This window comes from Hyperolius riggenbachi, chromosome 6 (assembly GCF_040937935.1).
Source record: "Hyperolius riggenbachi isolate aHypRig1 chromosome 6, aHypRig1.pri, whole genome shotgun sequence".
NCBI lineage: Eukaryota > Metazoa > Chordata > Amphibia > Anura > Hyperoliidae > Hyperolius > Hyperolius riggenbachi.
Window position 1 is genome coordinate 367,422,592 of NC_090651.1, and position 27,382 is coordinate 367,449,973.

Here is a 27,382-nt window from a genome sequence, read left to right on the forward strand (position 1 = left end):
AAATGACGTCATCACGACAGGATCGGGCCATTCATATCAGCGGGTCGTTCGTATGTCGGGCGTTCATAACCCGAGGACTACCTGTATTGTATTTGCTATCAAAATAGAATTCATTTTTCTTTCCGGGTAAAACATGACCCTACTACAACAATGAAACATTCAGAAAGTGATTTTCTCGGAGGACCCAAAGTTCATAAGCTTGTCTCAGATCGGTACATAGTGATGTGTACAGGGGAAAAGTTATGTGATCATAAGTGCCAGACTAAACAGCTGGCTCTTCAGTTTGGATTTAAAACGCCCCCAGAGTAAGAGCTGTTTTGATTGGGTGTGGCAAGGGATAGCAGGAAGTTTAGGTGCCCGTTAGTGGCAGAAGTTTAGGTGCCCCCATAGGGGTCCAGTGGCGGATGTTTATAGCGGGTCCAGCATTCGATAAACGTGTCGGTATTTCAATAGGCGCCTATGGCGGTACGAAAAAAACGTTTTTGATATATTATTTTATGGTGATTGGCCCTGGGGGGATGGTTAATGTTAGGATTGTGGGGTGTGTTTAAGATTAGGCGTTGGGGTGTGGTTAAGGTTAGCTGACAGGTAGGGTGTTTGAGCAGGGGGGGGGGGCAGTTAGGGTTAGGTGTCGGGGGATGGTTCTGTGTGAGATTAGGATTAGCTTTAGCTATAGTAAAATGTTGGTGTTTAATACTGATATTTTACTATCTTTCTTTAATAGCAGAATATCGGTAAATCAGCTTTCCTGGGCGCCAAAACTTCCAGGCAACCTTTTATTACATACGTGAGTTAATTGGACTCTGGGGGTGATCAAGTTATTAGATCCTTTCGATCTGAGGTTATGGGAGGTTTTCACGCAGCTGCAACAAATCCTTTAGGTATCGGGGGCCTAGGTAGGTTGTGTAGAGATTTGAATGTTAGTTGACCAATTTTGAAGAGCATTCTCCATTTAATGGGGGAAACAATGGCTTGAACGTTATAGCTATACTGTATAGTTCTTGTTTAACATTTTATACCAGCATGTGAAGCTCTTGGGTAGAATTAACTAACCCTGAGCTCAGTTGGTGACTTGGCCTGGGCTCAGACGTCTTGACCATTCCAATAGTCATTCAGGAAGTCTAAAGGTGGCCACACACGATACAATAAAATGATCCGATTTTACAGTAATTCGATAAAAACGATCGTATCTCTCGAAAAATTTAAACGTTTTTTTTCATTCGACTGAAAAATTCGATCGGATTTCCCGTTTTTTTCGATTTAAATCGATCCGGAGTGCCAGATATTTCTCTTCAATTTCTACTAAAGATTGTATGGTGTGTGTTGGATTGTTAATTTATTAATATACACACCCTAGCAATTTTCTCTGAGTTTCCAATCATTTTTATCATAATTGAGGAAAAAATTGAACATATGTGTGTGGTACATTGGTCAGATTTTTGAAGTGTTACAATCAGTCAGAAAAATTGATTGCAATTCTTAAATTGAACAGATATTTTAAAAATTGTATGGTGTGTGGCTACCTTAAAGGTGCATACACACCTTTGACAGATGTCGCCCGTCTGGGATTAGGATCTGATCCCCTTGGACGACATTGCAGGGTCGGGCTGCATGCACACACGTGAGCTGTATAGCTGATGATGTGCTGTGTTGCTATGCAGGAGGACGGGGGACAAGGCTCGTTGCTTGGCTGAATAGATTTATTGTGGCAACACAATTGGTCTGAAGAAGTGGGCTCAGACCCACGAAACGCGTTACCAGTGCTTAAAGAGACTCTGAAGTCTCCCAAAATTGAACTTTTTTTTTGAACAATTCTCTTAAAGAAAACCTGTAACAAAAAAAGTTCCCCTGGGGGGTACTCGCCTCGGGTGGGGGAAGCCTCTGGATCCTATGGAAGCTTCCCCCGTCCTCCTGCGTCCCACGGCGGTCTCGCTGTGCCCCTCCAAACAGCGGAGGTGTAAATATTTACCTTCCCGGCTCCAGCGCAGGCGCAGTATCGGCTCTCCGCCCGGAGATAGGTGGAAATAGCCGATTGCTGTCGGTCTACTCTACTGTACAGGCGCAAGTCTCCTGTGCCTGTGCAGTAGAGTGGACCTGACAGAGATCAGGTATTTCCGTCTATTTCCGTGCTGAGAGCCACAACAGCGCCCCCGCTGAAGCCGGGAAGGTAAATATAGCAAGCCTTGTCAGGCTTGTCGAGCCAGGATTGTGGGCGCTTCGGAGGAGCCAGCGCTGGATTGCCTGCAGCTACAGGGGTGGGGGAAGCCTCATTGGGACCCTGAGGTTTCCCCCTCCTGAGGTAAGTACCCCCAGGGGACGTATTTTTTTGATACAGGGTCTCTTTAAGCAGTATAACCCAAGCTAAAATGCTGCATCCCTGCGGCAGATCACTGTATTTAACCCCCCAAATCCCGGGGGAAAAAATTCACAACTTTCAAAGACGTGGATTTTGCTGCCCCGGGAGGCAGAGCTTAGAGCTGTAGCTCTGCCTCCATGCACGTCAATCTCCGTCTCTCCCTGCCCCTCTCAGTGAAGGAAGACTGAGAGGGGCGGGGAAAGGTGGCGATTGAGAAGCATGGAGGCAGAACAGCAGCTCTGCCTCTATCAGGAAGCGCTCCCCGATTTCAGCCCTGGGGATTTGGGGGGTATAAGACCCTCGTTCTGCTGCTGCGTTTTAGCTTGGGTTATACTGCTTAAGAGAATTGTTAAATAAAAAATGCAATTTTGGGAGACTTCAGAGTCTCTTTAATAAATTTCACTGTTATATGAAGTTGTAATTATTGGTTGGTGTAAGCCATCTCTCCTTTTTTCATTTTAGTTGTTTTTAACTCTTTGGTTGCCTCTTACCCCCCTTGTATTTGTGTTTGTAGTTATATAGGAGTACCGGAGGTTAGTATTCATACTGAGTTAACCATTTGTTATATTTTGTTGTGATTTTTTTGCTTTGTTGCCTCCTTCCAGTGAATGAGTTTGTCAGTGACGCCTTGCTGGTGCCGGATAAGTGCCGATTCCTCCACCGTGAACAGATGGACGCCTGTGAGAGTTACCAGCACTGGCACGAGACCGCCCGCACGGTGAGTCAGCCAACCTCACGCCTGCAGGAAAGGGTCGGTCTACCAACACTCGGATGAACTAAGTATGTTTGTTGTTGTCGCCCTTTAAGGCCTGTGCAGCGGAGGACCTCGACCTACACAGCTACGGAATGCTGCTTCCCTGCCGTCCGGACAGATTCCGCGGGGTGGAGTATGTGTGTTGCCCGACCCGCAGCCCCCCACCACCCGAACCCACCAAGAGCCTCCCGGTGACCGAACCAGAGCCACAGGACATGGAGAAAGGGTGAGAGGGGCAACAATGGGGGTGCCTGACCACAAATACACCCACCGCCCAGATTAAAGGATGCCTGAACTGAGATGGATATGGAGGCTGCCATATTTCCTGTTAAACAATTCCAGTTGCCCGGCAGACCTGCTGATCTTTCATGCATCGGTAGTGTCTGCATAGCTTCCAAGTGTCCCTCTTCTGGAGGCGCAGTCACTCTTTGGGAGCCCTGTCCCTCTGTCCCTCTTTCCTTCTCATTTGTCCCTCTTTCAGGAATTTGTCCCTCTTTCTATGTAAATATATATATTTCTCTACTAAAAAATGTGTTTGAATCTAAACTTTATTCCCATCCTTTAAATTGATATATTACTCATTTTAAAATGTAAATATGAAGGAAAATGAACCAGGACCAGTGTGGTTTAAATTATAAAACAACATATTTTTCTTATGAAATCTTTATGGTATGCGTGACTAGGGTTGTTACATGGGTGTGGCAGGGGCGTGGCTTAAGTGTCCCTCTTTCTCATCTCAAAAAGTTGGGAGGTATGGGTCTGAATCACACATCTGTAACAAGCATGCAGCTAATCTTGTCAGATCTGACAATAATGTCAGAAACACCTGATCTGCATGCTTGTTCAGGGTCTATATCTAAAAGTATTAGAGGCAGAGGATCAGCAGGGCTGCTAGGCAACTGGTATTGATTAAAAGTAAATAAATACGGAAGCCTCCATATCCGTTTCAGTTCAGGGGTGCTTTAAGGTGAATCTGTGTCAAATATAATAGAGGGACAAGTAAGGTTCACTCTAAGTAAACTCAATGTTATCTCTGCAGTGCTCATTTTAATATAAATATGCATTTATTTTTAAGTCTTCCAAAAATGACAAAAATATGGCACTTATCAATAATGCAACATATTTGCATTATAGTTTTTACCTACAATTTAAAGAGGAATAAATGTGTATTATGTTTTGCTTCTTTGTATTACCTATAAAGTTATCATATTTGCTTTTGTGCACAGGTATTATTGTCTTTTTACAAATGACAAGTTCTTGAAGTATAGTGTATCTGCTCTGAAAGCTGCCATTGTGATTTATTGCATATATGTTGTATTTATATACTACAATGTATCCAGTGACAATGTGTCTTCTCCTGTGAACACTTGTATTCAGCTGAGACACTGCTAGCAGTGTTTATATTATCTTTTTTGTTTTCTTATCAGCTACTAATGTAATCACTTCCTCAAGTTCTCTATGGAGTGAGAATTAAGGTCCGTACACACGCCGGACTGGAGGCAACGACGGGTCCGTCGTCACCTCCCGCTGGGTGGGCGTTCCAACGACAGTCCGGCATGTGTATGCACTGTCGGCGGACTGATACGGCTGTTTCTGAGCGATCCGCCGCTGGGTGGGCGTTCCAGCGACAGTCCGGCGTGTGTACAGTCTGTCTGCAGACTGATACGGCTGTTTCTGAGCGATCCGCCGGGCGGATCGCTCAAAAACAGCCGTATCAGTCCGCCGATAGACTGTACACACGCCGGACTGTCTGCTGAAAACCCGCCCAGCGGGAGGTGACGACAGACCCGTCGTTGCCTGCAGTCCGGCGTGTGTACAGACCTTAATTAATAGTTTTCATAAGGGAACCATTTGCATAAAAACAATGTGGTTCTCATGTAGCTTTCTCTATCAGCCTTGCCATTCCATTTCCAATATCTGTCTGACTCCATAGTCACTGGTGGTCACCGCAGATCAAGACCTGGCGCCATAGGTGGTGACTGTGCTTGGTTATGGTTATGTATAGGGAAAGGAACATGGCTCCAAATGTTTCGTGAAGCTGGAATTCCCAGCATGCTTTGCCAAGATAAGACGTTATCATGACTATGGCCTCCCTGAGATAAGATGGTCCACTGACCCTCGCTCTCTTGACTGTCTTTGATCAGAGATGAGGTGGAAATTGAAGAAGATAATGTGGACATCATAGATGAAGGAGGGGAAGACACGGCGGGGGCGTCCCCGGATCAGCACCCCGCGGTGTGGGACGATTACTTTGTGGGGAACGGCTATGAAGATGAGACGACCAGCAGCGCACCCACCCTGCCCCCAGAGGTTAAAGGTCAGATCCCCTTCCCTTTCCCCTCTGTGGCTCAATAAATTGTTCTTACCTTCAAGTATATCTTCCTCTAGGCACAACGTAATGTAAACTCTGCAAGGTGTCATTTTATTGCGCATGGAATAAAATAATAAGCGCCTTTACAAAAACATTATGTATTAAAGTGTACCCGAGGCGACATGTGACATAACGAGTGTATGTACAGTGCCAAACATATTAATAATCAGGCTGTTTTTCTTGTTTTACTTTGCTTCCTGAAAAAGTTAATTTTCAAGCATGCAAGTGACAGCTTCTGTCTTGTCGGGGACAAAGTGAACCTCACTGATATGCAAATTACAACCATAAAAGTTTTCCTGGCAGAATACAGCTTCTGTGGGCAGGGGAGAGACAGAAAAAGGTCAATACCTTATGTATTTTAACTCTAGGATTCTTAATCGACTGCCATTGAGCAGAGACAACAAATTATGTTGTAAATATAGATTAAAACCATGGGATATCTTAGGAGTAGAAGTATAATTCCAAATTCGGCTACAACGGGCGCCTGGTGTAGCCCATATATGCCAAATTCGGCTACAAAGGGTGCCTGGTGTAGCCCATATATGCCAAATTCGGCTACAAAGGGCACCTGGTGTAGCCCATATATGCCATTTAGTTTTAGTTTATAAAAAGGGTGCTGTTATAGGCAACATTTGTAGGGCTATAAAAAAGCTCTAGATATAGCTGAGAAAAGTGATTACTATAACCTAACTTCTCCCTACTCTCACACAGAACCCTCCCCTGGTGGTACCTAACCCCTCCCTGGTGGTGCCTAACCCTAAGACAGCCCCTGGTGATTACTATGACCTAACTTATCCTTACTCTCACAAAGAACTCTCCACTAACGCTAACTCCCCTGGTGGTGCCTAACCCTAAGACCCCCAGGCAGTGCCTAACCCTAAGACTCCCCAGGTGGTGCCTAACCCTAAGACCCCCCAAGTGGTGCCTAACCCTAAGACCCCCCCCCAGGTGGTGCCCAACCCTAAGACCCCCCAGGTGGTGCCCAACCCTAAGACCCCCCAGGTGGTGCCTAACCCTAAGACCCCCCAGGTGGTGCCTAACCCTAAGACCCCCCCCCAGGTGGTGCCTAACCCTAAGACCCCCCAGGTGGTGCCTAACCCTAAGACCCCCCTGTTGGTGCCTAACCCTAAAACCTCCCTGTTGGTGCCTAACCCTAAGACCCCCCTGTTGGTGCCTAACCCTAAGACCCCCCTGTTGGTGCCTAACCCTAAGACCCCCCTGTTGGTGCCTAACCCTAAGACCCCCCAGGTGGTGCCTAACCCTAAGACCCCCCAGGTGGTGCCTAACCCTAAGACCCCCCAGGTGGTGCCTAACCCTAAACCCCCCTAGTGGTGCCTGACCCTTAGACACCCCCCCCCCCCTCGCTTGTGATGCCTAATCCTAACCCCCCTCGCCACAAACCCCAAATCAAAAATCTCTTCTATAAAAGGGTGGCCTTTTGTAGCAGAGTCAAAAACCTTGTAGTCGAAAATCTTGCAGCTGAATAAAAAATATGGGCTACAAAAGGGCGCCCTACTGTAGCCGAAAACCTTGTAGCCGAAGAAAATACGGGCTACAAAGGGACGCCCTACTGTAGCCGAAAACCTTATAGCCGAAAAAATTATGGGCTACAAAGTTGCTCCCTACTGTAACCGAAATCCTTGTAGCCAAAAAAATATAGGCTACAAAGGGGCGCCCACTTGTAGCCTATATCAAAACTTGAGCGCCCTTTTCACCACTTTGTAGCATATATTTCCAGAACTAACATTGATGTCTATGGAGGTGCCCTTTTCATACAGGCAGCTCAGGCGCCCTTTTCAACGGATCCCCCTTAACTCCAACCAGCTGGTCCACTCACCTAATTGAATAAGTCCAAACTAATCCCAATATCCCATTATCTGCAAAGATAAAAGAAAGTTTTCCTGAGAGAAGCAGCTACTGTGTTTTGTAAGCACAACATGATGAGTGAAAACACCCTCTGAAAGTCTCGTTACACACTTTCTTTTATATTTCGCTTACAGGAACAGAAAATACTTTTGTTCTTGGTTATTTGTCATATCATACTTTACAGTGAAAGGAAAAAAGTTATTCCGAGACGAATTCCAAAAACCGACATAACTAGGTGTTTCCTCATCCTGAACATACCCTTTAAAGTGTAACTGTTGGGCATAAAATAAAAAATAAATTCTTTATTTTTATCTGGTAAACTAGTAATAAGGATGCTAATCAGGCAATCCAAACGTTAAAAATCACTACTACTTTTCTTGTTGATAAATGATCATTCCCCAGTTTACCTGAATCTTATTTGGTACATTGCCACACAAAGGAAGTTGCAGGGCATGCTGGGTTGTCCTTTTTTGCTTCTTTACCTCCCCTCAGACTTAACTAATGCAGCCTGATTGGCTGAAGCCACTTTCACTCCTGTTTTACCCTCCCACACCTCTGTTCCTCTCTGATAATACCACACCTCTGTTCCTCTCTGACTGGACAATATTTCTCATGCTGAGACAATGCACTTTCTATTGCAGAGCTGGGTGGGAGTGCCTGAAGACTGAGAGGAGGGCTATGCATACACAATCAGGCAGAGGAGAGTAAGGGAGGAAATGATATCAGGATTGGCTTAAAAATAGACACAGTTAAAATGGAGAATCCTAAGAAGGATTTTCTCTTATTTTTACTATAGAGAAATCACTAAAATCAAAACATTGATAACAATACATATGTTATGTTAGTAGAGCAAGTATTTATCTACTTACCGTATGTATGTGGGGTTTTTTTCTGAGATAGTATGGCTGACAGCTCCTCTTTAAGCTGTCATTTCGTTTAAAGCTAGTTTGTAGACACCAGGGTCTGCTGGCTTCTACGGAATTTGTAGGTCTCAAATTTTTGTAAAAGTGACTTAACAATATGGTTCCTCCACAACTTATAGCCTTTGGCTAATATAAAAGGGTTATTAATAATGAAAGAACGTGTAGAACAATATTCAGGAAAATATAACAATGTATTTCAGATTTGAATGTTGCCTGGAAAGGCTACATTCCGAAACACACCATTCAGGACACCACAGTAGACCTTCGACCATTGGAATTGCTTGTTCCCTAGGACTTTATTCCATACTCGGTAACATGTTTGATGTGTGTCTTCTCCACAGTCTCCCGACCCACCGACGGAGTGGACATCTACTTTGAGTCTCCTCGAGACGGATCTGAACACGCCAACTTCCTGCGGGCCAAAATGGAGCTTGAGGAGCGGCGGATGAAGCAGATTAACGAGGTAAGTTAAAGTCAGTGGGACAATATTCACCACCAGGCCCTGAATCAATGCACTGAGGACATGGTCAACATAATTCCACCATTAGGTTATTTCTTACTTAAGTTTTACAATCTTCGAGCCATTGGAGGGAATCTTTAGGCTTTCTATGGCTTGATTATAATTCAGACGAGGAAGAGTTATTAAAATTTGGGCTTGCTGATAACCTCATGAAGCGGAATGTCATAAACCATATACAATGTATATGGCTGATCAACTCAGTAGTTGTGTCCAGTGGAGGAACTTCAAGGGATGAGCTCCAGAACTGGAAGAAATCAATCAAACAAACAAACAGAAAACACCAGGAGCGCCAATATAATGTAGTATTATGGCACTTGGATAAAGAAACAGAGTGCTAGGCACAAAGGTGGGTTGCTAGGCAACCACAATAGAAGACGTGAGGAGAATTCTGTCTCCACGCGGATTCTTCTTTTATATTTTTGTCAATGGCTCTCCAGAAAAAAAAACAATATACAAAAATTCTGGATATCGGATACCAGGGGGTGGCCCCAAACTAGAAGACTGGGAAGAGGTTCCCCAGGGATATAAACTATTTAAAAACTGTTTAAAATGAGGTCTTACCTCAAGCAAGGAGTCGGGTATAAGAACATTTATTGGACAGAGTAAAAGGATGATGCGTTTTGCAGGCTCCACCCACTCAGGTCAATAGTACAGTGTCTGTAAGACAAAAAGCATCTACTATGAGCGCCTATTTAGTAAATAGGCGCTCCAATAATGGATACTGTGGGCAGTGGATACAGCAGGAAATGGCATTGCTGGAAGGGGCAGGGACAGATAGGGGGTTGGCACTGATGGGAAGGTAACTGGAGAGAGTGGTAGTATGGAAGGGGGAGGGGAAGATGGCACTGGGCTTTGGGCGTGGCTTCACTGCAGTGGGGATTGGGCTGGGGTGAGCAGATGGGTTCGGCTAAAAAGCAGGACACAAATGACCAATCATATGTTCCATACATCCATACGTTTCTTTTCATCCTGCCTCAAAACACACACATTTCGTCTTGTGGCGATCAGAAAACTTGCATTTTCTCTTTTCGGTTTTAGAATTTTCTGTTTCTTTGAAATGTTACATTTTACAAAAACGTATTAGTTATTATTAGTTATTATTTTTTTAGACAATCTCCAGCTAACCGCTGTTCATTGTGCTGTCGGGCAGAACTAGAATATAAAACAGAGTTGCCACGCCCACTACTTGATGTCATAATCAGTGGTAACATGATAACGTAACTTCACACAGATGATTGGCTGAAGGCTGCTTCTCAATCTCAGTATATATCATATCATACGCAAGTATGAGTGATTCTGAGAATGGAGGACATTTTAACGAGATTTTGGAATGCCTGGAGGACAGAGGAATGTTTAAAAAAAGAGGACATGTCTACCTTTAGCCCCCTCCACACCATGCAATTTCACGTGTGATCGATTGGATCGAATTAGATTAGAACGATTAAATCCGACATGTCCGAGCAGGATTCGATCGGTCGTGTGATCGATTTTAGTTTTTAAAGCAAAATCGATCACACGATTGGTCGAATCCCGATCGGACATGTAGGATTTAATCGATCTAATCGAATTCGATCGAATACGATCACTCGATCGCACGTGAAATTGCATGGTGTAGAGGGGGATTCTTGAGGCACCTCTGGTCACCCTAGGTGGGGTGGTGTTTAGAAGGCACAGTGCCGGCTCCGCAGAGGAAATGACAACACCGGGAGGCGGAGGAGTACTGGTCAGGTGAAATGGCAACACTCTAAGAGGAGGGCATTAGGACATAGGGGGTAGGGGCAAGATTTTGCTGTGGTCCGTACGTATTGTAGATACGCCCCCGAGTGTGTATTTCCTGTACTAACATCATGGCAGATTATTTTTTTATACTAATGAGATTATTTTTTCCCCCTTCAAAATGTCATGCTTGTCATGCTGACTGGTCCTCTTTGTCATCTCCATTTGAAGGTAATGAAGGAGTGGGCAGAAGCCGACAACCAGGCCAAAAACCTACCCAAGTCTGATCGTCAGGCGCTGAATGAGGTAGGTAGCTGGCAGTGACTAATCCTTCCTCACAACAGCCAGTCTCTGACTCAGGGGAACAACAAATGGAAAAACAATTTTCCGCTATTCATACATGGCGGGCGTGTGTGGGCGAGAGGCTTGCGGGGGTCTTCAAGACATCAAAGCCAAGGACTGCTGTATGGGGGAGAAACACAAATTAAGCGGCGTGAAATGATGACAGGGTTGGCGGCAACGAGGAAGAGAAGCTCAGGGCCACCAGGGACACGCCGGCAATCCAGGAATGCAAATTAAAAATTGGATGTTTTCTGAGTTTTCTTGAAAGACTGGATTTTCTTAGAAGAAGAAGAATACGGCCTTGAATGAAAGGAGGGAGTTTACTGGGTAAACAGGAAGTGCAATTTCTCCTGAGTGGGCAGTGTGGTAGATTCAATCCCTGCTTCCTGATTCCCAGTGGGTGACAAGTCGACCGTTTCCAAACTGGGCTGTTGTACTATAGACTAGGGCTGTCGAACTCAAATACAAAGTGGGCCGAAATTAAGCTCTGGGACCAAGTCGCGGGCCAACCTCAATGTCTACTGGCCACCTCTGTCCCTTATGAAGTTCCCTGGTGTCTAATAGCCCCCCTCCATCCCCTATACAGTTCCCTGGTGTCTAGTGGTCCTCCCTCCCTCATCTATACAATTTCCTGGTGTTTAGTGGTCCTCCCTGCCTCTACAGTTCCCTGGTGTCTAGTAGCCCCCTTCCTACTCCTATACAGTTCCCTGGTATCTAGTGCTGTCCCCCTCCCCATATAGGGTTGCCACCTGGCCGTTATCTCCCCGGCCCGGCCGGAATTTTAATTACAAAGCCGCTGCCGGAAAAATTGTTTTTCCGGCAATGTATGTGCCCGTTTTTTTTTTTTTTTTGTGGACTGAACCACAAGAGCAGAGGGGGAGACAACAGGTCAGTGTAATCATAATGCATAAACTACGAGTAAAGTTTACAGCCTGTTCTCCCTTCTGCTGGATGTACACACCCCCCTGCCTCCCCCGACTGCAGCGCTGAGCTTAACACACTGATACAGTTCAGTGTTCAGAGGAATGCCCAGCACCCCTCCCCCCAAAATGAGCTCTGCCCCCGTGCCCCGGAGAAGGAGAGAGAGACTGAGAGACACACGTGGAGAAGCTGAAGCTGCCACAGGCTGCAGAACGCAGTGCTGCTGTAGGAGAGGTGCTCTGCTTGTATGAATGCAGCGTGTGTGTGTCTGTGTGATGTGTCCTGATGTCTGTGTGTGTGTGATGTCTGAGTGATATCTGCCTGTGATGTCTGTGTGATGTGTCCTGATGTCTGCCTGCTGTGATGTCTGTGTGATACATGTGTCTGTCTGATGTGTCTGCGTGATGTGTCATAAGTCCTCATGCACACCACCAGAGATGAAACATAGTGGAGGGTTTATACATACCTTGGGCTTCCTCCAGCCCCATCTGCAGGGATCGTTCCCACATCGCCTTTCCTCAGTCTTTTGCTCCGAGACCACATCCCATAACTTCCTCCAGCCCCATCTGCACTTATCGCTCCCACACTGCCGTCCTCAGCCTTTTGTTCCGATACCGGGTCCCATAACTTCCTCCAGCCCCATCTGCACGGATTACTCCCACGCCGCTGTCCTCAGTTTTCTCCAGCTTCAGTACCAGGTCCCGTCACTTTATCCAGCTCCATCTGCACTTATCGCTCCCACGCCGCTATCCTCAGACTTCTCCAGCTTCAGTACCAGGTTCCGTCACTTCCTCCAGCCCCATCTGCACTTATCGCACAGACGAAGCTGTCCTCAGTCTTCTCCTCCTCCAGTAATGGGTCCCAAAACTTCCTCCAGTCCCATCCGCAGGGAACGTTCCCACACCGCCGTCCTCAGCCTTTTGCTCCGATACTGGGTCCCATATCTTCCTCCCGCCCCATCCGTCTGGATCGCTACCATGCCGCCGTCCTCAGTCTTCTCCTGCTCCAGTAATGGGTCCTAAAACTTCCTCCAACCCCATCCACACGGATTACTCCCACGCTGATGTCCTCCGCCTTCTCCAGCTTCAGTACGGGGTCCCGTATGTTCCTCCAGCCCCATCTGCACTTATTGCTCCCATGCCGCTGTCCTCAGTCTTCTCCCTCTTCGGTACCAGGTCACATAATTTCAGCCAGTCGCAGACAGTTTTACGCATGGGCAGTGCCCTCTCTCCAGCTGAGAGTAGTGCTGTGCCTGCGTAGTACTATTCTCCGCTGGAGAGAACGCACTGCGCATGCTCACACTGTCCGCGACTGGCTGAAGTTACGGGACCCGGTACTGGAGCAGAAGACTGAGGATGGCGACGTGGGAGCAATAAGTGCGCATGGGGCTAGAGGAAGCCCCAGGTATGTTTAAAACGTTCACTAACTATGCTTCGTTTCTGGTATACTTTAAAGGGATACTGTAGGGGGGTCGGGGGAAAATGAGCTGAACTTACCCGGGGCTTCTAATGGTCCCCCGCAGACATCCTGTTTTGGCGCAGCCACTCACCGATGCTCCGGCCCCGCCTCCGGTTCACTTCTGGAATCTCTGACTTTAAAGTCAGAAAACCACTGCGCCTGCATGCCCGTGTCCTCGCTCCCGCTGATGTCACCAGGAGTGTACTGCGCAGACACAGACCATACTGGGCCTGCGCTGTGCGCTCTTGATGACATCAGCGGGATCGAGGACACGGCAACGCAGGCGCAGTGGTTTTCAGACTTTAAAGTCTGAAATTCCAGAAGTGAACCGGAGGCGGGGCCGGAGCATCGGTGAGTGGCTGCGCGGGCACAGAATGTCTGTGGGGGACCGTTAGAAGCCCCGGGTAAGTTCAACTCATTTTCCCCTGACCCCCCCTACAGTATCCCTTTAAAGGGATACTGTAGGGGGGTCGGGGGAAAATGAGTTGAACTTACCCATGGCTTCTATTGGTCCCCCGCAGACATCCTGTGCCCACGCAGCCACTCACCGATGCTCCGGCCCCGCCTCCAGTTTACTTCTGGAGTTTCAGACTTTAAAGTCAGAAAACCACTGCGCCTGCGTTGCCGTGTCCTCGCTCCTGCTGATGGCACCAGGAGCTTACTGCGCAAAGCACAGACCATACTGGGCCTGCGCAGTACGCTCCTGGTTACATCAGCGGGAGCGAGGACACTGCAACGCAGGCGCAGTGGTTTTCTGACTTTAAATTCTGAAATTCCAGAAGTGGAGGCGGGGCCGGAGCATCGGGGAGTGGCTGCGTGGGCACAGAATGTATGCAGGGGACCATTAGAAGCCATGGGTAAGTTCAACTCATTTTCCCCCGACCCCCCTACAGTATCCCTTTAAGGTGTATAGTAAAGTGCAGTGAATGTTTTTTTTACTTTTTTAAAATTGCAGGTTTGTAATGTGTGCTACTGTGGGTGTGGGGGTCAGGGGGAGCATCATTACTTAAAGAGAATCTGAAGCGAGAATAAATCTCGCTGATTCTCTTAATAATAGCAGGGGCATGTTTGCCCCTGCTAAACCGCCGCTATAACGCCGCTCTAAGGGGGTCCCTTACGTCTCAAATCCCCCCGTGCAGCGCTTCCTGGTGAGGCAGGGCTACAAGCCGCAGCCCTGCCTCACAGGCGTCTATCAGCGGCGCCTCTCTCCCCGCCCCTCTCAGTGAAGGCAGACTGAGAGGGGCGGGGAGAGGCGGCGCTGCGCCGCTGATAGACGCCTGTGCGGCAGGGCTGCGGCTCGTAGCCCGGCCTCACCAGGAAGCACACAGGGCAGCAAAATCTACGACCAAGTTGGTCGTGGATTTTGCAGGGGGGGATTTGTAAGGTAAGGGACCCCCTTAGAGCGGCGGGATAGCGGCGGTTTAGCAGGGGCAAACATGCCCCTGCTATTATTAAGAGAACAAGCGAGATTTTGTCTCGCTTCAGTGTCTCTTTAACTAAAGGGTGCTGATCCTCTGGCCCCAACCTGTTTGGGATCCTCCTATCTAGTTCTCCTGTCTGCAGCTTCTGTAAGCATTTGTACTGTGTGGTGGCAACATGCCGCAATGGATTTTGGGAGATGAATGGATTCTGGGAGATATAGTCTGGTTAGATGTGAGTACATTGATGCACTGGCATCTAACCAGCCTATATCTCCTGGGATGCATTGTGGTGTGCATGTAACCCCCACCAGGAATTACTTGCAGAAGCTGCTGACAGGGGAATTTGGAAGATCCGTAATGGGCTGGGGACCATACAATACTGATTACTAATGGCTCTCACACTGACCCCCATGTACCCAGTATAACTTACCTAGGGCTTTTTCTAGCCCCCTGTAGTCATTCTGGTCCCTTGCTGTCATTACACTTTAGGCGGGCACATCTGCTGGGGGGAGCAAAATGACTTCAGGGGGCTAGAAGAAGACCTAGGTAAGTTTAATTTTACATTTCCTTTTAGCGCCATTGATCCCGTTTTACTGTTGCAAAATTTTGTGGCACGGCATGCTGCCTTCAAGAAACTCAGACCGAGCCTTACAGGGCAACTGACAGAGTGGCATATGGAGGCTGCCATATTGATTTCCTTTTAAACAATACTAGTTGCCTGCCAGCTGACCTTTTTTAGCATTAGTAGTGTCTGAATTCCACATCTAAAACAAGCATGCAGCTAATCTCGTCAGACTTCAGTCAGAAATATCTGATCTGCTTCATGCTGGTTCAGGGTCTGTGAGGCTAAGAGTAATATAGGCAGAGGCTCAGCAGGACAGCCAGGAAATGTGCATTGTTTAAAAGTAAAAATATGGCAGCCTCTGTATCCCTTTCTTGTCAGTTGTCTTTTAAAAAGTCCGTGACAAACCACTCCCAATTTTAGGCCACACCCCTCAGGCCACACCCACAAGCCGGTATTTTTTTACCCTAAAGGTGGCAACCCTATCCCCATATGGTTTCCCTGGTGATCTAGGGCTTACCCTCCAATATGGATTCTCTGCTGGTCTAGAGTGGGCCAAACATAATGCAAAGTGGGAAAACCATCTGAGGGCCAAATCTGAGGGCTCCGAGGGCCAGATTTGGCCCACGGGCCGGAGTTTGACATGTATGCTGTAGACCAATGCACAAATAAATTGGGTTGTGTGGTTCTGTGGGAAATAAAAACAAAAAGGTGTTCACAGTGATCAGTGAGGACAGCCAGGTCCAATCTGACCACACAGAGAACAACATAACTGCGGCTTAAAGGGGAACTGTAGTGAGAGTTATACAGAGGCTGCCATATTTATTTCCTTTTAGTCAATACCAGGTGCCTGGCAGCCCTGCTGGTCTATTTCTCTGCAGTAGTATCTGAATCACACCAGAAACAAGCATGCAGCTAGTCTTGTTAGACCTGACTTTAAAGTCTGAAACACCTGATCTGCTGCATGCTTGTTCAGGGGCTATGGCTAATAGTATTAGAGGCAGAGGATCAGCAGGGCTGCCAGGCAACTGGTATTGCTTAAAAGGAAATAAATATGGCAGCCTCCGTATACCTCTTACTTCAGTTCCCCTTTAAGCAATAATTATTGCTAGAGTTTTGCAAATGTAAGTGTGAATGGGGCCTTAGAGGCAGAAGATCGATCAGCAGGACTGCCAGGCAACTGGTATTGCTTCAAAGGAGATAAATATGGCAGTCTCCATATACTTCTCAGTAAAGTTGTCCTTTAATTACGGTTATGTGGAAAAGAATTACAAATTTGCCAGAAAGTTTGTATTAAGATATTACATCGTAATTGCGACTTTCGATGTGAAATTACGATTACGCGGTGTTCAAGCTCAACACTTGCAATCACAACATAATTCTCAACTGTCAGAAACGGAAAAAAATAATCATAATCTATGTTTTTAAAGGACAACTGTAGTGAGAGTGATATGGAGGTTGCCTCAGAAGTGTCTAAATAACACCAGAAACAAGCATGCAGATAATCTTCTGACAATAATGCCAGAAACACCTGATCTGCTGCATGCTTGTTCAGGGTCTATGGCGGAAAGTATTAGAGGCAGATGATCAGCAGGACTGACAGGCAACTGGTGTTGTTTAAAAGGAAATAAATATGGCAGCCTCCATAGACCTCTCGCTTCAGTTGTCCTTTAAACACGGCTGGATTTACCATAGGGCACCGCAGGCACGTGCCTACAGGCGCCTGATGATGGAAAGGTGGCTTCCTTCCCTCCCCCAGTCCCTCCCTTCCTGTTTCCCTATGCAGAGTCCAGAGCAGGGCATAAATGAGAGGTTATCCACCCTGCTCTCAGCATTCCCTTGACGAGATCTCTCTTCAGTCAAGGGGCACTGCTAGCTACTTAATACTGAGGGTACCTCTGGCTACCTAATGCTAAGGGATACCTGCATTTACCTATGACGGACAAGGGAAGTAAGGGAGAAGTGACAGCTGGGACAGCCAGCACACTTGTGGTGCGGTCCGGCGGGGGTTTGCAGGTTCATGGAGGCGGATCAGTGAATAATGGCACACAGCGCCTATGCATAAAAATGGCGCCGCATTAAAAAGAAATGCTTATCGCCATTTATCGTTCGTACGGTATAATAATGGCGCACAGGGAAAAAAGAAGAAAAACGGCACACAGTAACGTTATTTATCAATAGCGCCGTTCATATGCCAAACAGCAGACGTTATTGCGCACAGTAAAGTTATTTATCAATAGCGCCCTACATAAGCCAAACTGCAGGAGTTATTTAACTGCAAAACGGTGAATGGATTTAATGTAACACTGTCAAGGTTAGGGTTAGGCACCACCAGGGGAGATTTAGGGTTAGGCACCACCAGGGAGGTGCTTAGGGTTAGGCACCATCAGGGGGGTCTTAGGGTTAGGCACCACCAGGGGGGTCTTAGGGTTAGGCACCACCAGGGGGGTCTTAGGGTTAGGCACCACCAGGGGGGTCTTAGGGTTAGGCACCACCAGGGGGGTCTTAGGGTTAGGCACCACCAGGGAGGTCTTAGGGTTAGGCACCACCAGGGAGGTCTTAGGGTTAGGCACCACCAGGGGGGTGGTTAGGGTTAGGTACAGAGAGGGTTCTGTGTGTTAACGCTAAATAACGATAAGGATTTAACGCTAAATAACGATAAGGTTTTAACGTTAAATAGCGATAAGCGGCAAACGGATTAGCGGCAACACCGTGCGCCATTATTCGCAGGCGCCATTTTCAGAGGGAACCTCACGGAGGGTGAAGTCTAGGGTGCCAGCCCTGGACATCTGTACCTATAGGCTCCTGTGAGGAAAATCCAGGCCTGCCTTTAAACAACATTATTGCAACCGTGATCCAGAGTCCTCCCAACCATTAAGCAAAAAAAAAAAAAATCTGCAAGAAGAGCAGATGGGTAAGTCATTAATTTTCCGACTCCCTAATGTTCTGGGAAAGTAATAGCTTTTAGGCCCACTCAGGCCGGTCTCTGAGGGTCGTGTTACCGCCGGTGACTAGAAGAGATAGCGTTACAGGGAGGGAGAGCAGATATTGTGAAACCGGAGCCGCCCGATAATTCCTTGTCATAAAAACAAGATGTGGGACATGACGGCCTGACAGATAGAACGCCGCGGTAATAAAGTCTACTGTTACACGGTGAAGTCAGTGTCATCCAGCGCCGTACGCTCGCCAGATGCAGCTAACAAGGTAACGTCCCCCGGGGGCCACTTATCCCGCAGAACATTCCGGAACCATGGAGTTAGCATGACGTAAGGAGCATTAGCAGGAGGGTTTGGGATATCAGGTATATTTCTCCAGAGGACGGGGTGGGGTACGTTTCAAGCTGAAGTCCACCTTTTGCACAATTTATAGCAGAAATACATCTGCATTGCATTTCCCATTTTCATGCAATGTTCGTCCTTTAACCTTGTCATTGTTTTTCACTGTTTTGTGTCCTTCTGGCCCCTCCTACTTCTATGGGTTTTGGGTGACCTGCAGACGCTTGGCAGGGCTTCGCAGCATACCACGACTTGACCATTGTATTCCATGCTCTTCTCAGTGGTCTACCAATCAATCAACTGACATCTCCCCTCTCTGAGGTCTACCAATCAATCAGCTGACCCCACTCCCCACTCTGCGGTCTACCATTCAGTTGGCTGACACCTCCCCACTCTGAGGTCTACCAATCAATCAGCTGACCCAACTCCCCACTCTGAGGTCTACCAATCAATCAGCTGACCCAACTCCCCACTCTGAGGTCTACCAATCAATCAGCTGACCCAACTCCCCACTCTGAGGTCTACCAATCAATCAGCTGACCCAACTCCCCAATCTGAGGTCTACCAATCAATCAGCTGACCCAACTCCCCAATCTGAGGTCTACCAATCAATCAGCTGACACCACTCCCCACTCTGAGGTCTGCCAATCAATCAGCTGACACCTCCCCACTCTGAGGTCTGCCAATTAATCAGCTGACACCTCCCCAGTCTGAGGTCTACCAATCAAGCAGTTGACTCCTCCCCACTCTTAGGTCTACCAATCAATCAGCTGATCCCACTCTGAGGTCTACCAATCAATCAGCCGACACCACTTCCCTCTCTGAGGTCTGCCAATCCAGCATTTGACACCTCCCCGCTCCTATGCTGGGTACACACGGTAAGATTTTCCGTGCGATTTTCCGACCCGATCGCTTTTCCCGTTCGATTCTGCGCTCGATTCTCTTTTCTTTGCTCGTTTTTCTTATCTTTTTCCATTCACTTCTTTAAGAGAAATTGAGCGCAGAATCAATCGGGAGTAATATCGGAAATGAGGGATTTTATCAATCGATCTATCACACGGAAAATCGTACCGTGTGTACCCAGCATTAGGTCTACCAATCAATCAGCTGATCCCACTCTGAGGTCTAAAAATCAATCAGCTGACACCACTCCCCACTCTGAGGTCTACCAATCAATCAGCTCACACCTCCCCACTCTGAGGTCTACCAATCAAGCAGTTGACACCTCCCCACTCTGAGGTCTACCAATCAATCAGCTGACACCACTTCCCACTCTGAGGTCTACCAATCAATCAGCTCACACCTCCCCACTCTGAGGTCTACCAATCAATCAGCTGACACCACTCCCCACTCTGAGGTCTGCCAATCAAGCAGTTGACACCTCCCCACTCTGAGGTCTACCAATCATTCAGCTCACACCTCCCTACTCTGAAGTCTACCAATCAATCAGCTCACACCTCCCTACTCTGAGGTCTACCAATCAATCAGCTGACCCCACTCCCCTCTCTGAGGTCTACCAATCGATCAGCTCACACCTCCCTACTCTGAGGTCTACCAATCAATCAGCTCACACCTCCCTACACTGAGGTCTACCAATCAATCAGCTCACACCTCCCTACTCTGAGGTCTACCAATCAATCAGCTCACACCTCTTTACTCTAATGTCTACCAATCAATCAGCTCATACCTCCCTACTCTGAAGTCTACCGATCAATCAGCTCACACCTCCCTACTCTGAGGTCTACCAATCAATAGGCTCATACCTCCCTACTCTGAAGTCTACCGATCAATCAGATAACACCTTTGCACTCTATGATCATCCATTCAATTGGCTGACACTTACCTACTCTGAGGTCTCAGCTGAGCGTACATTGCACTTTGCCAACCGGTCAATTTGGCGCAAGGTGAACCGAATGACTGCTCACCCCGCTGCCGATGAAATTCTGGGCGAAGTTAATTACTATATCCCTCCCCGAGTCGTAGCAGCTCGACGGGAGAAGTAATTCGGGGTCCGGCAATCGCTGAATCCCTGAATTACCCGTTGGCGGGGTGCAAACTATACCATTTCTGCTACAGCGGCAAGGAGGACATTGTGGACGGGATAAAATAAGGAACTTGATTGAAAACTGCAAGACGCAAAATTACCTTCTGTAGCCAATATTTTAACATATATATATATATATATATATATATATATATATATATACACTAAACAACTCAAACATCCCTGCCTACATGCAACATGCTAAGGCCCGGTCTGCCCATGATGCCAAGTGAGGTGACTTCCTCAGGCAGCAGAAGTCTGGGGGCAACACCAGGCAGAAACAGGAAGTGAAGAGAGTGCCTGGCCAACCTATACTGGGGGCAACTGTACCTGGCCAACCTATACTGGGGGCAACTGTACCTGGCTAACCTATACTAGGGGCAACTGTACCTGGCTATCCTATACTGGGGACAACTGTACCTGGCTAACCTATACTGGGGCAACTGTACCTGGCTAACCTATACTGGGGGCAACTGTACCTGGCTAACCTATACTGGGGCAACTGTACCTAGCTACCAACACTGGGGGAACCTATACCTGGCTACCTACCTATACTGGGAGCAACTGTACCTAGCTAACCTACAACTGTACCTAGCTAACCTATACTGGGGCAACTGTACCTGGCTATCCTATACTGGGGCACCTATACCTGGCTACCTACCTATACTGGGGGCTCCTATACCTGGCTAATCTATACTGGGGCAACTGTACCTGGCTAACCTATACTTGGGGCTCCTATACCTGGCTAACCTATACTGGGGGCTCCTATACCTGGCTAACCTATACTGGGGCAACTGTACCTAGCTACCAACACTGGGGGAACCTATACCTGGCTACCTACCTATACTGGGGCAACTGTACCTGGCTAACCTATACTGGGGCTCCTATACCTGGCTACCTACCTATACTGAGGGTGTTTTTTGTGGGGCTCACCGCAGCTATAACAAGCGGTGGAAATTGTCGGGTGCTGTGCGATCATTCCAATCGGGGGGGGGGGGGCGCACCCTCACAAGTTTGCCTCAGGCAGCAAAAAGTCGAGAACCGGCCCTGAATGTGCCTGTTAATGTTTAATTTGGAAAAGTATGATCACAAATAAATGACACAGGGCATGGCCCCGGGGAAAATCAGGAAATGGGCAGCAAATGGAACGGGAAGGCAGCAAATGGGGACGTGTACTCGGAAGAGGCAAGCTGCATCCGGTGAGGGGGCAGAGGCTGAATCTGGAAGACGGGCTGCTGTACATGGAGGAAAAGCATGAAGTAGATAGGAGGGCTGCACATAGAAAGGGTTATCATAGGGGGTAAAAAGCATACATCCAGCCCTGACACTTACCGTAACCTTCTTCTTCTCTTTCAGCACTTCCAGTCCATCCTACAGACCTTGGAGAGCCAGATATCCGCTCAGAGGCAGCGGCTCGTGGAGACACACCTGGGACGGGTGGTTGCCGCTCTCAATGATAACCGCAGGGCTGCGCTAGAGAACTACCTGGCGGCTGTGCAGACCACACCCCTTGATGTAAGCCCCTCCCTCCCATACTCACTGCCCATATCTTCCACTCTGTAACACCCACCCTACTGACTGCTGTGACTTGTGAGGGTAAAAGGGATTGGAAATAAAGGAACAGATTTGTCAGTTAGGGCCTAACACTGAGCCTGAGAGAGAGGCAAGGAACCTTCCAAAACAAAAACCACAAAGACACAGAGGCCCATATGCAATTCACTTTTTCTACTAGGAGATAATTTTTTATCTTCTATTTAAAACGACTGTCAGGTCTGTACGTGTGTACAAAAGACCAGCGGTCGTTTGACCAACTAATAAGTCAAAGTGCGTTGGACAAGAGTTGGACAAAGAGTCAGACGACATAAATTATTTTAAACGACTTGTTGTTTGCCTGATAAGTTGTTCAAATGACTGATCCAAACGACAATCAGGCGTAAAGTTGGATGTGTGTATGCACCTTAAGCCATGTGTGATCAAACTTTTCCTATCTATGAGAAGCCATATGTATGTTGTAGCGATTGCAATTCTCATAGCCAATCCTGAATCTCTGGAACCTGACCGGACCTCCAGAATCTAGCTATGGTTAGCTTTGCAGCAGTGAAGATATGGCGTATCAATGATTTCTTATAGGTCTTGATAGGACAGTCTATTTTAAGCAAAAGTAGGGCATGAGGGTCATTAGGGACCTGAATGTCACTAAGAGTTTCCATAATCTTACAAATTGCATCCCAGAAGGGTTTAAGTTTAGAACAGCTTATGCCATATATCAGTGATGGCTAACCTTGGCACGCCAGCTGTGACAAAACTACAAATCCCATCATGTCTCTGCCTCCCCGAGTTATACTTAGAGCTGTCAGAGCTTTGCAATGCCTCATGGGACTTGTAGTTCCACCACAGCTGGAGTGCCATATATGTACCATGTCGCCTACCTCCTTGTAGTAACGCCTGTTCTCCGATAGTTTACTAGGATAATTTACACTTTCAAAATGTAGAACATCTGTACATTTTACAGATATTCTAACAGCCGAAATTGGGCACCCAAATTTCCTCGCGCCCCTTTTTCATGCACACATGGAAGCACCCAAAAAAGTATAAAATAGATAAAGCAGTTTAAATGAGCATGTAAGTGTTAGCTTACCACCGTACAGTCTTGACAACAACCAGCTATTAGCCAAAGGTATAATTGCACCACTGAAGCGTTTTGGAGGCTATACCTTCTTCATCAGGTCACGAAGTCTCAGAGCCAGTGCTTTAGCTGAGTGCCACTGCCTCTGGGAGGATGGTTGGTTGGATGTAACCCAGATCCTGGTAAGATTGGTGAGCAGTTAAAGAGAAACTCCAACCAAGAATTGAACTTAATCCCAATTAGTAGCTGATACCCCCTTTCCTATGAGAAATCTTTTCCTTTTCACGAACGGATCATCAGGGGGCTCTGTATGGCTGATATTGTGGTGAAACTCCTCCCACAGGAAACTGTTAAGACCGTGGTCTTGACAGTTTCCTGTTTGTGAATTGCATTGTGGGAAATAGCTGTTTACCGCTTTTTCCAAATGGCAAAAGAGTAAGCAGCATCTCCTTCCACTGACATCACCTGCCAGCAGTAAAAATGTCACCATGTGATAAATGTCAGAATGTAAATCAGGGAGAGGAAAGATTTTACAATGGGCAAACCCTGACTAAATCATTTATGTACAATTATTGTGAAAATGAAGCACTTTTTTATTAGATTATTTTCACTGGAGTTCCTCTTTAAGCAATCGGATTGCAGCATATGATGTAAGATGTTTGCTCTCTACTGAACAGCCGGAGCGGGTTCTGCTGGCGCTGAAGAGATACATCCATGCAGAACAGAGAGACCAGCGCCACACGGTGCGCCACTACCAGCACGTGAGCAGTGCAGAGCCGGACCGGGCCGAGACTATCCAGTTCCAGGTAAGTCACCTCCTATAGCGGACTGTTGGATTTGATAAGATTTTTGTTTTCAGTTTAGATGGTAGGAAATTAGACTATGACTATGGCAGGATTAGATTGTGAGCTCCTCTGAGGACAGTCAGTGACATGACTATGTACTCTGTAAAGTGCTGCAGAAGATGTCAGTGCTATATAAATACATAATAATAATATGGTAGGACATTAGACTATGACTATGGTGGGATTAGATTGTGAGCTCCTCTGAGGACAGCCAGTGACATGACTATGTACTCTGTAATGTGCTGCAGAAGATGTTGGGCTATATAAATACATAATAATAATATGGTGGGACATTACACTATGACTATGGTAGGATTAGATTGTGAGCTCCTCTGAGGACAGTCAGTGACATGACTATGTACTCTGTAATGTGCTGCAGAAGAGGTCAGTGCTATATAAATACACTAGCTAGTGGCCCGGCGTTGCCCGCGTATGTATTTGGCTGGTGTTGGCTCCACCCACTTTTCCTAACCCTAACACACAATTACTTAATGACCAAGTTTGTGAGCTTTGCGGTCTTTGGCATCAATAATTTGCATTGAAATAAAATAAATCTGATTGGCTGTGGCTCCCCCACTTTTCTGAAATTGAACCCCAATCACCCAATGGCCAACTGTACCAGGTACAGGTGATTAACAGTGCAAGAGGCTTGTGCCATTAACAGTGCAAGAATGGCATAAATTAAATATTCCCCTTAAAGATTAATAGGTGGATTTTGATTTGCTTTTGTAGGCTCCACCCACCTTTCTGAATAATAATCCCAGTCACCCAACGACCAACTGTGCAAAGTTTGAGAACCCTGCCATTAGCAGTGTAAGAATGGCTGCTGTTTACATTTCACATGGAATTTGTACTTTTCTCCACCTACTGATTTCCTGACATTGTTCAGGTATGTATTTGGCTAGTGTTGGCTCCGCCTACTTTTTCTAACCCTAACACACAATTACTTAGTGACCAAATTTGTTTTGAGCTTTGCGGTGTTTGGCATCAATAATTTGCATTGTAATGAAACAAATCTAATTGGCTGTTTGTGGCTCCACCCCTTTTCTGAATTTGAACCCCAGTCACCCAATGATCAACTGTACCAGGTTTGAGGCTTGTGCCATTAACAGTGCAAGAATGGCAGCAATGTAAATATTCCCCTTGAAAATCAATAGTTGAATTTTGATTGGCTTTTGTAGGCTCCACCCACTTTTATGAATATTAATCCCAGATACCCAGTGACCGATTGTCAAAAAGTTGGGAGGTATGTAAACGGCATGTGGGCAATGGTGACACCAGAGGCGTAGCTAGATGGAAGCAGTCCCTGCGACCACAGAGGGGCCCAGAGCTATAGGGGACCCCCAACTACTAACCTTCCCTTCCTCCGATACAGGGGACTATACTGCAGAACAGGTGTTTTGTGGCTACACTTGTTATGGGTGTGGAGATCCTGAGGGCTACACTTGTTTTATGACCCTTGTTGTGACATGGGCCCCAGGCTGTGAAGGACACCAAGGGGAGGCAAGGGAACGTTGGGCGGCCCAGAGTTCCGCCGGGTGGCCCTGTGAATTGTAGTTATGCCTCTGGACGGCGGGCATCCTTCTCCCGGTGGCCGGAATGTCAGTGTGAATCTAGCTTGGAATGCGATCTGATGCCACTTGGCCATTTCTGAGTAAGTTTCTTCATTCTTGTTCATTTATTCTTGTCTGCTTCTCTCAGGTTCTGACCCACCTTCGTGTCATTGAAGAACGCGTCAACCAGTCCCTGTCCCTCCTGTACCGGAACCCCCAGCTGTCTCCAGAGCTCCGCGACCAGATCGGTGAGCATTATCCACAATCCCTCCTAGATTAGTCCTAGATGGCCGAATCCACCCAAACCTGACACCTCAATTATAGCAGCCAGATTTATAGCTTCTTCTATCTCCTGGGAAGGCCAAAGAGATAAGCCCAGTGGAGTTCTGTGCTCTGCCAGGTACCCTCCTGGAGTCCTATTCCTTCTACCGCCTTCACTTTATCCAAGAGGCACCTTAAAGAGAACCTGAAGTAAAAATAACCATACACAGGTCATACTTACCTCCTGTGTAGTCTACTCCTCATTCTTCTTCTCCTCTCCCGTGTCCCATTTGTCCTCTGTGATCAATGGAATTCTCTGTCCTTCATTTTAAAAATGGCCATTACCCGGCCATAACAGCTTCCTGGTCAGCACACTGTTAAACTGTAATATCACCCACTTGAGCCATAGGGAAACATGGACATTACCTTGCACATTCAGTTGTAACTAACAGCTGCTAATATATAGCTGACAGCAACTGGTATATTTCAGTTCTGACAAAATATTGTCAGAACTGGAAGGGATCACTGTAAGAAGAAAATGGCTTTTGAGAGGAACTGACGGTGAGGTGATTATGTTATATTCATTTGTAGGTACATAATGTGTTTATTTTAAATAATTTTGCTCAGTTCAGCTTCCCTTTACCTGCTGACCTTAAAAACCAGAGCAATTTTCACACACCACGCTTCTCCTATTTATTCGCCAATAACTACTTTACACCAAAATGATCTATGTATTGTTTTTTTCAACACAAACTAGGCTTCCTTTGGGCAGTACTTTTTGCTAAAAACTATTTTATTTTATATGCGTTTTAAAAGGGAATAAGAAGAACAAAAATGAAAAACAAAATCGTTATTTCTCAGTTTTCAGCCATGATAGCTCTATGAGAAAATGTGCTACTGTAGATAAAACTCACACATGTGTTTGTCCATTTGTCCCAGTTATTACAACATTTGAATTATGTTCCTAGTACAATTTACGACAATATTGGTGCATTTTTCTTTGTTTAGTGTTTCTCTATACTAGATCAATAATTATAAGCTCTAATTTGCAAAAATAATTGTGATATACCCTTATGACATACATATTGAAAAAAGCTGCTTCCCTCAGGTAACTATTTATGTTTTTTTTTAATGCTGTCACTCTTTTATTTTTGTAACTATAGAAGGGGGGGGGGGGGAGTAAATGGTTATAATTAATTGGGGTATTTCAAGCCCCCCCCCCCCCCCTTCCCCCGAAGCAGGGCTGGATTTCTACTTTTTACTACTAAAGGCCCACTATCAGCAGCTGCCTCCGGACCAACAGCATCCTAAACTTCCCACCCAACATGGCATGGATTAGATTGTAGGCTCCTCTAAGGACAGTTAGTGATTAGTAATGGCAGGGATTCGATTGTAAGCTCTTTGGCGAGCGGCACATTTGGTGAGTGACAGGCAGCTCAGAGATCACTGTAAGTGCCCATTCGCTGCCCCTTCATCCCCCGAGTGCCAGCTGTTTGTAGCCACCCAATTCTACGTGCAAACTCTGCGTAGCAAGACAAATGTTTGGCAGGCTAACCACTACTGCCATC

The 27,382-nt window shown here is 46.7% G+C and overlaps 1 protein-coding gene across 2 annotated transcripts in view; it reads left to right on the plus strand.

Annotated features, from left to right (window-relative positions):
* The window catches only part of APLP1 (amyloid beta precursor like protein 1), a 117,142-nt gene that overhangs the window by 71,328 nt on the left and 18,432 nt on the right, over window positions 1-27,382 (plus strand). For both annotated transcript variants that reach the window (XM_068241850.1, XM_068241851.1), the window contains exons 4-11: window positions 2,962-3,074; window positions 3,164-3,336; window positions 5,255-5,427; window positions 8,612-8,733; window positions 10,738-10,812; window positions 21,886-22,044; window positions 23,833-23,961; window positions 25,702-25,801. In XM_068241850.1, the coding sequence (XP_068097951.1) occupies window positions 2,962-3,074; window positions 3,164-3,336; window positions 5,255-5,427; window positions 8,612-8,733; window positions 10,738-10,812; window positions 21,886-22,044; window positions 23,833-23,961; window positions 25,702-25,801 (1,044 nt within the window). The remainder of the gene's footprint in view (window positions 1-2,961; window positions 3,075-3,163; window positions 3,337-5,254; window positions 5,428-8,611; window positions 8,734-10,737; window positions 10,813-21,885; window positions 22,045-23,832; window positions 23,962-25,701; window positions 25,802-27,382) is intronic.